The sequence below is a fragment of the Herpailurus yagouaroundi genome, unplaced genomic scaffold, assembly GCF_014898765.1.
Source record: "Herpailurus yagouaroundi ecotype Mexico unplaced genomic scaffold, PumYag 180, whole genome shotgun sequence".
NCBI lineage: Eukaryota > Metazoa > Chordata > Mammalia > Carnivora > Felidae > Herpailurus > Herpailurus yagouaroundi.
The window spans coordinates 1,990,577-2,005,944 of NW_024412411.1; the positions used below are offsets into that span (position 1 = coordinate 1,990,577).

At 57.5% G+C, this 15,368-nt stretch overlaps 1 protein-coding gene across 5 annotated transcripts; it reads left to right on the forward strand.

Annotated features, from left to right (window-relative positions):
* Positions 1 to 38: 38 nt before the first annotated feature.
* On the forward strand, positions 39 to 15,335 carry INPPL1 (inositol polyphosphate phosphatase like 1). 5 transcript variants are annotated; one of them, XM_040489225.1, is made up of 29 exons: positions 39 to 138; positions 996 to 1,395; positions 4,207 to 4,270; positions 4,352 to 4,502; positions 4,736 to 4,856; positions 5,109 to 5,249; positions 5,492 to 5,585; positions 5,693 to 5,782; positions 5,911 to 6,063; positions 6,177 to 6,327; positions 6,414 to 6,520; positions 6,818 to 6,920; positions 7,005 to 7,201; positions 7,522 to 7,639; positions 8,483 to 8,579; positions 8,867 to 9,005; positions 9,126 to 9,225; positions 9,326 to 9,414; positions 9,713 to 9,794; positions 9,919 to 10,008; positions 10,562 to 10,675; positions 10,814 to 10,902; positions 11,379 to 11,466; positions 11,566 to 11,721; positions 11,965 to 12,043; positions 12,136 to 12,276; positions 13,360 to 14,032; positions 14,279 to 14,412; positions 14,499 to 15,335. In XM_040489225.1, the coding sequence occupies exons 2-29, from the start codon at positions 1,199 to 1,201 to the stop codon at positions 14,605 to 14,607; spliced, it is 3,867 nt and encodes a 1,288-aa protein (XP_040345159.1). In that variant the 5' UTR covers positions 39 to 138; positions 996 to 1,198; the 3' UTR covers positions 14,608 to 15,335. The 5 variants fall into 5 exon arrangements, with proteins under 5 accessions (XP_040345159.1, XP_040345161.1, XP_040345162.1 ...); XM_040489227.1 differs by having other exon boundaries at positions 40 to 138; positions 14,517 to 15,335; XM_040489228.1 differs by having other exon boundaries at positions 40 to 138; positions 5,965 to 6,063.
* Positions 15,336 to 15,368: the final 33 nt, after the last annotated feature.

Below are 15,368 nucleotides of genomic sequence, written 5' to 3' on the forward strand. Positions count from 1 at the left end.
CGGAGAGCCGCGGGGGCGGAGCGGCGGGCGGGGCGGAAGGCGAGGGGGGGTGCGGCGGCTGAGGATGGCCATCTTAAGTGGCCGTTGAGAGTCAAGGGCCGCTTCCCCCGGGAAGGGGGCATCGGAGCGGCCCAGGAGGTGGGGGTCTGCGCGCGGCGGCTGCGGTTCTGGGGAGAAGTCGGGAGCCCAGGGGTTTGAGGGAACTTTCTTCCAGAGGGCAGTTGGGGGTGCTGATCTCGGACTGCTGAACCCCTCAAGGCCCCGGCCTGCGTGTATGGGGGATGGTGCCAGGGAACTTGGCAGGGAGGGGGGAAGGGCTCTGCCCCGGCTGCGAGGGGCTGCCAGGGACTGTGCCCGGGGATTCGAGGACACTGGACCTTGTCTGAGGGTGTATGGGAGACCAGGTCTCAATGGGGGGAGGGGGGATTTACCCCCGCGGGATTTGTTGGGGGCTGGCCCCAGTGGAGTTTGAGGGTTCAGGTCTAAGAGGGGCCTAGATTTCATGGGAGTTGAAGGTCCAGGCCGCTCGGATAACGAGGATAAGGATGGGAAGAGGTTCATCTTGGATCCCTCGCGGGTTTTGGGAACTCGACCCTTTGAGGCTGCAAGGGGAGCTGAATGGAAAGGATTTGGGGTGGAATTAGACGATTATGGGAATTGGGGGTCATATCATTGCGATTACTAGAGACGGCTTATTTTCCGGAGAGGGGGCCGGGATCCAAAGTGTCCAGAAGCAGGGTGGGGGAACTTGACCTTCGTTGGGGGGAGGGTTGGGGGCTGGATCTCTAAGGGGTGGTGATGGCAGGGCAGGATCATTGTGGGTTTGGGGGATCCTGCGGGAATGTGGGGGCCATCATCCCCGCGGGGAAGATGGTGGGGGTAGGGGCGGGCCGGGCCGTGGGCCGAGCGGAGGGGGAGGGGGCCGGCCGCCGGCTCAGCGCTGCGCTCCTGCCCCTCCCCCGCCGCCTCTGAACAAACTTTTCTTTCTCTTCAAGTTGAGGCCGGCGCTGCAGGCGGCGGCGGCGCGGCGAACAAGGCGGCCTGCGCGGCAGAGCGCGGAGCCCCAGACATCCAGCTCGGTCCGGTCCGCGGATCCTCAGGGCCCGGGCCCGGGCCCGCCCCCAGCCTCAGCCCCGAGCGTCCCGGGGCGGATGGCGCGGGGCGGTGGGCGCGAGAGGCGCTGAGCCCTGCCCGCGCCATGGCTTCGGCTTGCGGGGCGCCGGGCCCGGGGGGTGCGGGGCCCGGGGGCGCGCTGGGCAGCCCGGCCCCCGCCTGGTACCACCGCGACCTGAGCCGAGCTGCCGCCGAGGAGCTGCTGGCCCGGGCAGGCCGCGATGGCAGCTTCCTGGTCCGAGACAGCGAGAGCGTGGCGGGCGCTTTCGCGCTCTGTGTCCTGTGAGTGGGCTGGGGCTCCTGGCGGGCGGGGGCACGGCCCAGGTTCCTTGCATGTGCGCGGAGGGCCTGGGACAGTGGGATGTCTGAGCCCTCCACAGTGGGAGCTTTGGCTTTAAGCCGGGACTGAGGAAGGATGCAGGGGGCACTTCCTTCCTGCTGTGTCTGGGGACACTTTCTGGGGCAGGGAGGGCAGAGTATGTGGGGTCCTGTTAAACAGGGTGGCTGTAATAGGGAACAATGCAGGGAGTCTCTGGCAGACCCCCTCAGGCACCCTCCAGGCAGGAGGGGCGGGAGGGAGTGAGGATGTGTGGATGTGTGTTCCGGTGTTATATGCAGTTCTGTTTATACAGGGATTGGGTGTTAAGGGCTGTAGGCATAGAGGGAGTTGGGGCCAGAGAGACTGATGGATATGTGAGGATGCCCAGCAGCTTCCTGTGCTGCCAGGACTGAAATTGGGACCTGCCTGGCGGTAGATGTCTGGGGCTGGTGGAGCAGAGTGGTGTTGAGAAAAGGGGATGTGAGGCTATATGGGGCCATGTCATTATTTCATGAATCAATGGGCGCGTTCATGTGCCCTGGCTCTGGGCCCCAGTCCTGGGCATCCTGGCTGCCCTAGCCCTGAGCTATGGGTGCTGAATGTGGAGCCAGACTTGGCAGCTCCCCGAACGGATCTCATCCTGTGCCTGTACCCATCAGCTGTATGTGGCAGTGGTGCCGGGTGCGTTTGGTATGTTTGGAGCCTTCTCCCTGAGCTGTCTCCTGCGCCCCGTGGTCTGATACTAGGTGGGCTCCTGTGGGCCTTGTTAGGATCTGGTAATATTCCTCAGCCTCGTGAACCCTCCCAAACCCCTGTCGTTCTGTCCCTTACCCCTCTGTTCTCCTCACTTCTTTGGGGGTACATGGGCATAGGCCAGTGGTTCTCAGTTGGGGTTGATTTTACCCCTCAGGGACACTTGGCGATGTTTGGAGACATTTTTGGTCGTCACAAGTGGGATATAGTGCTACTGGCATCTAGTGGGTAAAAGCCAGTGATGCCACCACACATCCTAAAATGCACAGGATAGTCCCTCACAACAAAGAACTATGCAGTCCAAAATTTTAGTAGCGTTGGCATTGAGAAGCCCCGGCCTGGGCAGTGGACTGGAAGATGAAGAGGAAGGGGTCCCCTAAATCTCAGCTTATGCACCAAGTCTGACGTCCAGTAGGAGAGACTAACAAGGGACAGCTTCCGCAGATAAATATCATGGAGTCCTGCCTCCCAGCCCCCTCTGAGGCATATCCCCTAATTAGAGAGGGGAGGGAGGCAGGTGCTGGGTCAGCTGTTGAGTGGGAGGGGGACAGCTGGGCCTGTGTCTAGGGGAGGAACATTATTGTCCCAGGAGGGGAGAGCCCAGACTCCACTGCCAGGGGAGGAGATGGGTGGAGTGAGGGTCTGTCTGTGTCAGGGGCTTTGGCTTTGCCAGCTGACTCTGGCTCCTCCTTGCATCTCTACAGCCCGGGGATGGGGAGAGGGGTCAGAAATGGGATAGAAGCCTGGGGGTAGGTGATGAGAAACATACTTGCTTACCTGTAGGTGGGTAACGTTTCCGGACACACCCCTGCGCCAACAGGCACAGGCAATCTGACCGGCAGGTCGGGATACAGGCACTGGGCTCTGCCCTGGCTTTAAGTCCCAGCTCTGCCTTTTACTTAAAAGCAAGGCAAATCACTTTTCCTCTTTGAGCCTATTTCCTCTTCTGGAGAATGGGGTTGGTGCTCCTATCTGTACCAAAATGTGAGGATTAAATGAGATCACATCTATGGGGTGTTGAGTACCCAGCCTGTCATGCAGACAGGGCTCAGTTCATGGGATGCTAGTGTTATAAATACAGACCCACAGTCCACAAACAGTGCACAAAGACACCCGCACATAATGTTGCCCCGTCAGCATCCAGGAGAGTGCCCAAAGGGGGCTTACTTGAGGTGGGGGATGGACTGTGGCCAAGGTGTAGGGTCTCCTCAAACAGGCATTCGGTCCTCTGGTGCCAGTGCCCCCCTCCTGCCCAGCACACACATGGACCCGGGTGGCACCGTTGAGCAAGCCTACCTGAGGTATGGCTGCAAGAGAGAGTCTTTGCCCCCATTGAGTGTGGCCTGTGCTGCCCAGGCCTGGCTCAGCTGTCACCTGCTCAGCTGTTGCTGCCACCTGTCAGTACCCCTCTTGTCCCTCCTCAGTTTGGGGCTCTTACAAGCCTGGGTCTGCCACAGGGGACCCCTTGGGTCAACCCAATTTCCTGGTATCTGGGGAAGGGGGACAGAAGCTGGGATACCCGCATACTCCCTAGCAAAAATGGCCCCTGACACAGCCAGCTCCAGTAGAGACAGACACCAACGTAAACACAGACAGCAGGGACACACGTGTGTTAGCACATCGCCTATGCATGCAAACAGAGGTTACCAAGCTTCTGAGGATTCTTACTCTGGCGGGGGGCCAGAGCTGGTACCACAGCCCGAGGGGCTGTTTAGACAGCTGTGGAGGCCACAAAAGAGCTGCCTGTTGCTTCCCGGGCCCTGTGGTGGGTGTGGAGCCTATGTAGGTCTGGCTGGGGTGGGCGGGGGGGATGCTGCTGGTCATTCCTGCTCTTGTTGGCAACACTAGCAGGCTAGAAGTAGACTGGCCTCATCATTAACCCTGTGTGGACTGAGTAAAGGATTTTAGGAAAACTAACCTGAGTGGGCTGGGGGCTGAGCCTGGTGGCAGGAGGAGAGGGTACCTTGGGGCTTAGACCCCAGCTTGGGGGCGACAGATTCTGACCCCTGCTTTGTCATCAGATATCAGAAGCATGTGCATACATACAGAATTCTACCTGATGGAGAAGACTTCCTGGCCGTGCAGGTAGGAGCTTGGACCCCGACCCCTGACCTTGATTCCAGCCTGTGACTGGCTGATTTTTCTCCCACCCTTGCTTGCTCGCAGACCTCGCAGGGCGTGCCCGTGCGCCGCTTCCAGACCCTGGGTGAGCTCATCGGCCTGTATGCCCAGCCCAACCAGGGCCTTGTGTGCGCCCTGCTGCTCCCTGTGGAGCGGGAGCGAGAGCCAGACCCACCGGACGACCGTGATGCCTCAGGTGCTGCCTGCTGTGCCATGTGCATATGTCTTCTCTGTCCCTTCCCCAGACACCACCTGCTTCTTCCCATCGCATCTTCTCAACCTGCCTGCCCTAAAGCCCCTTGCCCCTAACCATGATGCCAGAGCCCTTTACCCCACCTCCGTGGAAGTCTCTGATAGCCACAGCATCCCCCCATACTTCAATGAGAATGGGGAGGCCCAAACAGCTGCCCCACTGACTCCTGTCCACAGATGGGGAGGATGAGAAGCCCCCACTGCCCCCACGCTCTGGCTCCACCAGTATTTCTGCCCCCATGGGGCCCGGCAGCCCCCCAGCAGCCCCTGAGACTCCCACAACTCCAGCTGCTGAGAGGTAAGACCGCAACCCCCTACGCCGAACAGGAATTCCCTTTCTCCTCTGGGAACTTGTCCTCATCAAAGGTAGAGAGACCTTCCCAGCCCCCACTCCTCCCCTAGGGACCTTCATCCCATCTCAGCCCCAGAGGTAGACTCCCTGATCCATGGTGCTCCAATTGCTACCAGTACTATCTCCTCTAGGGATAGGGTGGCGGTGCTGGGACAGGGTCAGCAAATTCTTCACTGACTTTTTAACCCCTCCCTGAAGTGCTCCCAATGGGCTGAGTACTGTCTCGCACGAGTACCTGAAGGGTAGCTACGGACTGGACCTGGAGGCTGTGCGAGGTGGAGCCAGCAACCTGCCCCATCTTACCCGCACCCTGGCCACCTCCTGCCGGAGGCTGCACAGGTACCTGGGGCACCCAACACCATGCATGCAGCCTCTCCTCTGACCTGTCCTCGCCTGCCCCCTTGCTGCACAAATGCTCTGACCTCTGATCTCTGGCCCTGAACAGGGAGCCAGCTGTTGCCTCCTGACTTGTCCTCACCTGAACCCTCGTATCCTCATCGTAGAGGCTGAAGCTGCACACTCAGCCCCCCTTCCCCATACTTGGGTCGGGGTAGGGAGTTCTGACCTACTGTCTCCCCTAGTGAGGTGGACAAGGTCCTGTCGGGCCTGGAGATCCTGTCCAAGGTGTTTGACCAGCAGAGCTCTCCCATGGTGACCCGCCTTTTGCAGCAGCAGGTGGGATTGTGAGGAGACCTGTGGGGAAGGGGTTCATGTTCCGGGTTGGGTGGGGGACCTCCTGCGCGGTGGCCGCATGTTACAAACCTTATTCTTTCTCTGTGCAGAATCCACCACAGACTGGGGAGCAGGAACTAGAGAGCCTGGTGCTGAAGCTGTCCGTGTTAAAGGATTTTCTGTCAGGCATCCAGAAAAAGGTAGCCTTAACCCTGACCTCTGACCTGACCTAGCAGTCTCTGAGTATTTGCGTTGGCCTAACTGATCTCAACTCTGAATCTACAGTTTAGCATTGATCCCACATCAACTGTGTCCCCCCTGGCCCCAGCTTTCAGCATGTCCCCTGACCTTGCCCGCCCTTCCCTGCCCTTCCCCACTCCAGGCCCTAAAGGCCCTGCAGGACATGAGCTCCACAGCCCCGCCGGCGCCGCTGCAGCCATCCATACGTAAGGCCAAGACCATCCCCGTGCAGGCCTTTGAGGTACACGGAGGGGTGACAGGTGGGGCCTCATGGGCCAAAGAGCAGCTGGAGATGAAGGGGGTGTCACCTGCCCCGAGGTCTTTTCAGCAGCCTACACACCTCCTGACCTGCAGGTGAAGCTGGATGTGACCCTGGGTGACCTGACCAAGATTGGGAAGTCACAGAAGTTCACGCTGAGCGTGGATGTGGAGGGTGGGAGGCTGGTGCTGCTGCGGAGACAGCGGGACTCACAGGAGGACTGGACGACCTTCACACACGACCGCAGTGAGCCAGGGCGCAACCTGGGGTGGTGGGCAGGGTGGCCTCCAGGCCTTGGTGCACAGGCCAGTGTAACCATCCTCCTCCCCTAGTCCGCCAGCTCATTAAGTCCCAGCGTGTCCAGAACAAGCTGGGAGTTGTGTTTGAGAAGGAGAAGGATCGGACGCAGCGCAAGGACTTCATCTTTGTCAGTGCCCGGGTGAGTGGCATGTTGGGCTAGGCCCTGGGGGCTGCAGGGGTCCCCTGTGGGATGGGAAGAGAGGGAACACGTGATGTAGGCCGGTCATCCCTCTTGGCAGGAGTGGGTCTGACAGGGTAGAGAGTATGTGTACTGAAAATGGGTGGCCTGAGGGCAGAGTCAAATGGTCATTCAGTGAGCGTTTATAGAGCACCTGTTGTCTGCTTGAGTAGTGGATATGCAGTGAACTCACAGGCATGACCTCATGGGACCTACCACCTACCAGGGACCTCCCCTAACTAGTTGCTGTCCCCCCAGAAGCGGGAGGCCTTCTGCCAGCTGCTGCAGCTCATGAAGAACAAGCACTCGAAGCAAGATGAGCCCGACATGATCTCTGTCTTCATAGGCACCTGGAATATGGGTCAGGCCCAGGTTGGGGCTGGGATGGGAGAGAGGAATAGCCCCAGGTCAAGGGCCTGACCACCCCGATCCCCTTCGCCTCCAGGAAGCGTACCACCTCCGAAAAACGTGACATCTTGGTTCACATCGAAGGGTCTAGGGAAAACCCTGGATGAAGTCACAGTGACCATACCCCATGACATCTATGTCTTTGGGACCCAGGAGAACTCGGTGGGCGACCGCGAGTGGCTGGACCTACTACGCGGGGGCCTCAAGGAGCTCACAGATCTGGATTACCGCCCGGTGAGGGAGTCATCTTGTCCAGGCCCCCTCCTCACACACCACCCCAAACTATCCTGCTTCACCTCATGGGTGACCCTGGGGAGTACAACTTGACTGGCTTTTCCCTTGGTCCCTGGGCATATCCTTTAGGAGGTCTAACCCGAGTCCTTCATGCTATGGGAACGTGCTGTGTTTCTCTCTGGCACCTCAGGAAAAAGGGGTAGTGGAGACCTTCCTATCCTATGACTGACGGAACAGTCTGTAGTGTAGGTGGGGGTGGGAGGGGAATGCAGACAGTGGCCCCGGTCCAGGGCCGGAGTGACCCCAAACCCTCTACCCAGATTGCCATGCAGTCACTGTGGAACATCAAGGTGGCTGTGCTGGTCAAGCCAGAGCACGAGAACCGAATCAGCCACGTCAGTACATCCAGCGTGAAGACTGGCATCGCCAACACCCTGGGTGAGCAGGGTGGGCAGGGTCCCTCTGTCCATGCCTCCTGCTTCCTCTCCAGCTCACAGTCTCCTCCTTTTGGTTGCTCCCAGCTTTTTTATATAGAGAGCCCTCCCCCCATTTTTTTTAAAGTGTGTTTATTTTGAGAGAGACAGTTAGCAGGAGGGAAGGGGGCAGGGCAGAGAGAGAACCCCAAGCAGGCTCTGTGCTGTAAGCACGGAGCCTGATGTCGGGCTCAAACTCATGAAATGTGAGATCATGACCTGGGCTGAAATCAAGAGTCAGAGGCTCAACCCACTGAGCCACCCGGCACCCCTATAGAGAGCCCTTTGTAAAGCATATTCATATTCTAAATCTCTTCCAGCACCACTAGGAAGGCAGGGCCAGGATAATAGAGGTATTTATCCCTCTATTTCATAGATGATAAAACTCAAAAAGACCCAAAAAACACTCAGGCCCAGAGTCGCTGAGTGACCTGTCCAAGGTCACACGACTAGTACGTGGAGGAGCTGGCAGAGTGCCCCAGGTCTCTTGGTTTGTGGTCCAGTGGTCCCTCAGCATAGATTCTGCTCAGAATCTGCAAGTCCTTTCAGCGTCACCTTTGGGATCCCCTGTGATCTCCAGGGGCCTTGTTCACACATGCAGAGAAACTCGAGCCATCCAGATGGACCGCGTGTGATCTGTGTGGCACCTCCAGGGAAGGAGGGGATGTGTTCAGGGGCCTGCCTGCCTCATAAGCCTCTGTGGGGGGGAGTTGGGAGAACCTTCCCACTGCTGCTTCGAGGGGCAGAGGGGAGACTTGGGAGCCCTCTAGATGTGACACAGGCCTTCTTTTCTTGCTTGCCCTGACAGGAAACAAGGGGGCTGTGGGTGTCTCCTTCATGTTTAATGGCACCTCATTTGGCTTTGTGAATTGCCACCTTACCTCGGGAAATGAGAAAACTGCCCGGTGAGGGGGGCACCTCCCCAAGTCTTTACCCTCATTCCCTATTCACCTGAGACCTATTCCCTTTCCCATATCCCAGTCCATGACCCATCTACCTCCCTGTCCCCAGAGAGCCCCTTCTCCCTTGTCCAAACCCGAGACTGCTGTCTGTTCCTGACCTTGATCTTGTTCCCAGCTATATCCTCTGTCCTCAGGCACCCTGACCCCTACCCCGTACCTGACCCCAGAGACTTACCTTTCTGCCAGTCCCTGGCTTGTGACCCTGGAGGCCTCCCCCCACCCCACCATAGGCGGAACCAGAACTACCTGGACATCCTGCGGCTGCTCTCACTAGGTGACCGACAGCTCAGTGCCTTTGACATCTCTCTGCGTTTCACTCACCTCTTCTGGTTTGGGGACCTCAACTACCGCCTGGACATGGATATCCAGGTGCAAACAGGGCCAGTGGTGACTGCTAGGGGAGCTGGGCTGGGGGGCCAGTTGGGATCCTACCTCTGACTCTGGCTGTGGCTCAAGAGGGAGTTTTCAGTCTTTGTGTCCTCACCACAGGAGATCCTGAACTACATCAGCAGGAAGGAGTTTGAGCCCCTGCTCAGAGTGGACCAGCTCAACTTGGAGCGTGAGAAACACAAGGTCTTTCTTCGATTCAGTGAGTGTGGGCCTGTCAGGAGGTCTCTAAGGGATGGGGCCTTTATGATACTTCTGGGTCTTCAGGGCCCTGATTCATACTTGTTCCCTGCCTTTCCTAGGTGAGGAGGAGATCTCCTTCCCACCCACCTACCGCTATGAGCGGGGTTCCCGGGACACATATGCCTGGCACAAGCAGAAGCCAACTGGGGTGAGTGAAGGGAACGAGGCAGGTTTGGGGGCGGAGTGCTTGGGAGACTCCCCTGGCCTGCAGTGAATCAAGGGTACATGTCTGGTCAAGGGTCTGGGCAGTTACTATTCCAGCTTCTGTGGTTCCTCTGAGGCCTTAGGGGTGATCCTGAGTGTTACAAGGACCCAAGAAGGGAGGTAGGCACGGGGGCCTGGTGTGGTGGGAGTATAGGGCCTCATCAGCTCTGCAGCTCTGGGTGGGGCTCATGCTGAGCAACCCCAGCTATTGAACCTGACCATGCTGCCATCTCCTGCCCTAGGTCCGGACCAATGTGCCTTCATGGTGTGACCGGATTCTCTGGAAATCCTACCCTGAGACCCACATCATCTGCAATTCCTATGGTCAGAGTTTCCCGGACAGGGTGATGGGCAGTCCTGGGTGGCCACTGTCCTGACACTGCCCTAGCTTTGGGAAATGGGAACAGAGAATAAAGAGCTTGCCCCTGAGCTCCCATTCCTATCCCAGGTTGCACTGATGACATCGTCACCAGCGACCACTCCCCTGTGTTTGGGACATTTGAGGTTGGAGTTACCTCTCAGTTCATCTCTAAGAAAGGTGACTATTCTGGATGTGCTTGTGGGTGGATAGGCACCGGTGGTGGCCTGGGGATGTGCATAGGATTGAATATATCTGTGCGTGTGTTTGGGTGTATACACGGACATGCGGTAACGTTTCTGAACGTGTGCTGTGTGAGGGTGTCTGTGCCTGGGGCATCATGAGAAGTACATGTCCATGAGTGTGTGTATGTGTGTGAGTGTAAACGTGCATGTGTATCTGTATTTGCCTGGAACCACACGTGTACCGCTGAGTGTGCCTGGTAGCGTGGGGGATTGTTGGCAAGCCATCCCTGCAGCCATTCTCATCCTCCAGCCCTTTCTTAGATGGTCTCTCATCCTTGGGTTGTCTGTTTGCCCTGGCCCATGGTCTGGGCTTTGGGGTTTCCCCATTGGTTGCTGGGGATTGGGGAGGCCCCTCCTGGCCTTCCTTCCTGGGGCCTCCCTTACTGCTCTGCCATGACCCCTGATTTCTTTCCAGGGGTCAGTCTCTGTCCTGTTCCTCCTGTCACCCTCTCAGCCCTCCTGACTGCCTTCTTCCCTTTACCCCTCAGGTCTCTCAAAGACTTCAGACCAGGCCTACATTGAGTTTGAGAGCATTGAGGCCATTGTGAAGACAGCCAGCCGCACCAAGTTCTTCATTGAATTCTATTCCACCTGCCTGGAGGGTCAGAGGGGGGCCCCGGGCTGGGTGTGGCCTGAGAGGGATGGGGAGCCAGAGGTGCCCAGACAGTCAGCCCCCTTGGATAGGGGGAAGGGAAGCCGGGAGGTGGCACTCAGTCGGGTATTCCCCAACCTCACCCCAGAGTACAAGAAGAGCTTTGAGAATGATGCCCAGAGCAGTGACAACATCAACTTCCTCAAGGTGCAGTGGTCTTCACGCCAGCTGCCCACGGTGAGGCTTTTGTCAGGGCCTGGGCTTGTAGGTGAGGGCACAGGGAGAGGTGCAGTGGAGCATGTCCATGTATGTGCGTGCACATGGGTGTGCGTGCATATGTGGGTGCGTGCATGCGTGTGTATGTGCATGTGTGTGGTGGGGGCTGGGCATGAATGAGGATGAGGGCATTTGCTTTATTTGAGGGGTGTGGGACCAAGTTATAGGTTCATTTATTTGTTCACAAAAACTTTTCGAGTTTTTGCTAAATGTCAGGTCCTGTGTTAGCCATTGAGGATGCAGAAAATTAATTACGATGCTGTTAAATGTTATGAAGGGCCCATGTGGGGCTGTGTCCTCTGTGTTAAGGATTTGAGATTTTTCCCTAGTAGATGAGTGGGAGTGAGCATGGACGAGCCTAAGGGTAGGGATGAGTGGTGTCGGGTAGGAGGGGATGGTTGGGGCTTTGTTCTTCACTGGGTCTCTCTGCTCCTTAGCTCAAGCCAATTCTGGCTGACATCGAGTACCTGCAGGACCAGCACCTCCTGCTCACGGTCAAATCCATGGATGGCTACGAATCCTATGGTGAGGGGTGAGGGGTGAGGGGTGCCAAGGGGCACAGAAAGCCAAACAGAGACCTAGAAAGGTTTGGCAATCTGCTGGTCTACCCCATCTGCCCTTCAGGGGAGTGTGTGGTTGCACTCAAGTCCATGATTGGCAGCACAGCACAGCAGTTCCTGACCTTCCTGTCCCACCGTGGCGAGGAGACAGGCAACATCCGTGGCTCCATGAAGGTGCGGGTGCCCACAGAGCGCCTGGGCACCCGTGAGCGACTCTACGGTGGGGGCTCCACTGGGAGGGATATGGGGCATGAGATGGGGTGGTGTGGGCAGGTCTAGGAAAGGAGAACCGGGGGTGTGGGGAGAGCATGTTAGAATCCCTGGAATATTTGGAAGTTCTGCAGCCATGGTTGGGAGTGGGCCTGCCCTGAGGAGTAGCTGGAAAGAGGCTGGTAGGCCCAGTGGGTATCTAGGGTCCAGGACCCCAGGTCCTCTCTGAGTCTCTTTTCTCTTCCTCCCCCAGAGTGGATCAGCATTGATAAGGACGAGGCAGGAGCAAAGAGCAAAGCCCCCTCTGTGTCTCGAGGCAGCCAGGATCCCAGGTGAGCTGGGGTTGTGCTGGGTGTCCCGTGAAGGGGTACCCGGGGGCTTTGGGTACCCTCTACCGCATCTCCTCCCTATACACCCCCGGCAGGTCAGGGAACCGCAAGCCAGCCCCCGCAGAGGCCTCCTGCCCACTGTCCAGGTTATTCGAAGAACCAGAGAAACCACCACCAACTGGGAGGCCCCCAGCCCCACCTCGAGCCGCTCCCCGGGAGGAGCCCTTGACCTCCAGGTGAGAGAAGGAACCTGTTATCCCCCCCACTTTAACTATTGCTATGTTTGGTTCTCACGGCCAGCCTGGGGATCATTTGCTGCTTGAGTGTTCTGATGCCCCATGGCTGTAGAGCCCCGGGGCTCTACACCTGTGGCCACTCTGGCCAGCCAGTCCCCTCTTCGGCGTGGCTCTCTGAATCCAAAGGAGCACAGTGAGCCTTTCCTCCCCATTCTGCCTTAAAAAATAGAATTAGAAGTTGTTTTTACAATAGTTCCTTCCATGTAAACAGATTTAGCTTGAGCTTTCTGTTTGGCTTCAGTCTGGGATTTCCCTCGGTGCATACTATGGGACCACAGTCCTACAAGGTGCCCTATTGGAAATGGGTTTGGGAAACGGTTCTTGCTAGATTCTTTTCTTAGATAGTCCAGTGCACACTAGTGTTCGCAAAAGCTCTGAGCATGTGGACAGGAAGGAAACTGTTTTTCGACTCTGTTGAATATAGTTTCCCAAACTTAATGTGCTAGGAAACTTCTTTTCCACACAGTAACTATTAATACCCTGGGGAACTAGTATTCTGTGGATCATACTCTTGGAAAGTGGGGCTTACTTTCTAATTATATCCAACTGTCGATTGAACTTCAATAAAAGCTGTTAGGTACGTTTTGGTGCTTTTTCACTCATCTTCACCTGTTATCAGTCGCCTTGGTTTTATCCTCAGGCTTGAGTAAAAATCCCTGGGTAAGATTCCTCAGTAGATTGGCCTCAGATGCCTCCAGAGGCTTTCAAACTGGCTGATCATTCCCGTTAAAGGCCTTCATTGCCCTGACTTCTGGCACCTGTTTTCACTGATTTACGCTCTGAGAATTTTAGCAAGTAAGGCTAGGAAGTTTAGGGATTATCTGTTCAACTGCCATGTCTACTCGATTTTAGAGATGAAGACCAGAGGGCCAGAGAGGGAAAGCAATGTGCTCAAGGTCTCATGCAATTCTAGGACCAGGGACCCTTATCTCCTGACTCCCAGTCCAGTTCTCCTTTCACTGCACCCATTGCCTTCACTTTGGTCTCTGGGTCCTGACTTAATTATCCTGCTCTCAAATGCAGGTTGAAGGCAGAGGGGGCTCCAGAGCCGGAAGGGGTGGCGGCCCCCCCACCCAAGAACAGCTTCAATAACCCTGCCTACTACGTCCTTGAAGGGGTCCCACACCAGCTGCTGCCCCCGGAGCCACCCTCGCCTGCCAGGACCCCTGTCCCACCTGCCACCAAGAACAAAGTGGCCATCACAGTGCCTGCTCCACAGCTTGGGCGCCACCGGCCCCCCCGTGTGGGAGAGGGGAGCTCATCAGATGAGGAGTCTGGGGGCACACTGCCCCCTCCAGACTTTCCACCACCACCACTGCCAGACTCAGCCATCTTCCTGCCCCCCAGCCTGGACCCTTTGACAGGGCCAGTGGTCAGGGGCCGCAGTGGGGGTGAGGCCCGTGGCCCACCACCTCCCAAGGCCCATCCAAGACCCCCACTACCCCCAGGCCCCTCACCTACCAGCACTTTCCTGGGGGAGGTAGCCAGTGGGGACGATCGTTCCTGCTCAGTGCTGCAGATGGCCAAGACGCTGAGTGAGGTGGACTATGCTCCTGCTGGGCCTGGCCGCTCAGTGCTTCTGCCAGGCCCCCTGGAGCTGCAGCCACCCCGAGGACTGCCCTCAGACTATGGTCGGCCTCTCAGCTTCCCTCCACCTCGCATCAGAGAGAGCATCCAGGAGGACCTGGCAGAGGAGGTGTGTGGACGAGGTGTGGCTGTCTGTGTGTACCTGAGGTGGTATCTTCTTCACCATTCAGCACTCAGTAGTGTCCCCTCTACCCTGAGCTGGGCACTGGAGAGTTTGGGGGAGGGGAGGGCAATACTTGAATCAGCCCTAGTTCTTGCCTCCTTCCCGAGAGCACGTGGTAGAAAGTGGCTGTCTGCAGGTGCTTCTCTGTGTGGGTACCCTCAGTGCTCCCCCTGACGTGCCCTATTCCCTCAGGCTCCGTGCCCGCAGGGCGGGCGGGCCAGCGGGCTGGGCGAGGCGGGCATGGGCGCCTGGCTGCGGGCCATCGGTTTGGAGCGCTATGAGGAGGGCCTGGTGCACAATGGCTGGGACGACCTGGAGTTTCTCAGGTGGGGGCGGGGCTGGAGGCGGATGGGTGGGTCTGACCCCTGGGGCGGAGCTACGGGCCCTCAAGACCACTTCGCGGATCTCCCAGCCTATCTTACCCCTACAGCGACATCACCGAGGAGGACCTGGAGGAGGCCGGGGTGCAGGACCCGGCTCACAAGCGCCTCCTTCTGGACACCCTGCAGCTCAGCAAGTGATAGCGGTGGCACTGCGAATCTGCGAACTCAGCGCCCCTCCCCGACCCTACTAAGGCCCAGCCTTAGCCCCAAAGTAGAAAATTATGAGGGGTGGGGCAGTACCTCTCTGCCTATTTATTGGGGATCTGCGTTCCCCACTGCCCAATCATGTTGGAATGCCCTAATTAGGACATCCTGCCCTTCACCTTTTACAGCAGTGTCAGTTGCCGTAATTACCAAGGACTTTGGTTATTCTGGTGCTGACCTCCCTTTCTGGACCCCTACTCCCAGTCCCGGGGGTGCCTGTAGGGTCCATTTGGGTACGTCTGGGCCCCCACTTCACCGCGGTTTCTGCTGCCCTCTATCTGGCCTTGAACCACAGTGGGGGGTTCTCAGCTAGGACCTCCCCCAACCCCAACTCTGGGGGTGTCCGTCCGGAAATGAAGGAATAGCCCAAGGACCGGGCTGGGGTTTATTTAAGCTTTTCTGCGTGGGTTTAGGGAGGGCAGGCACTTTAATATTATTGGGGCCGGTTGGGGGTGGGGAGAAGAATCTTGGGCCATAAAGTGCTAGTTTGCTTAGTTCTCACTGTCTCCTGGTCTATACCACCATGGGGTGCGGATGCGTGGCAGCAGTGGGTTCCTCGCTGGTTGCAAGGGGGACCGTCTCTTGCAGGCAGCCTAGCCCCATCCTGAGTACTCAGAAGGGTTGCCAGCGTGATGTCTTCAATAAATTAAGTTTTATTTGGATTGAGCAAAACTCACCTCAATAAATTACAAGTT

Coding starts and splice junctions, on each gene's coding strand:
- INPPL1 (XM_040489225.1), top strand. CDS start 1,199: ATGGCTTCGGCTTGCGGGGCGCCGGGCCCGGGGGGTGCGGGGCCCGGG. Junction 4,271..4,351: donor AAGACTTCCTGGCCGTGCAG/GTAGGAGCTTGG, acceptor GCTTGCTCGCAG/ACCTCGCAGGGCGTGCCCGT. Junction 5,250..5,491: donor TCCTGCCGGAGGCTGCACAG/GTACCTGGGGCA, acceptor TGTCTCCCCTAG/TGAGGTGGACAAGGTCCTGT.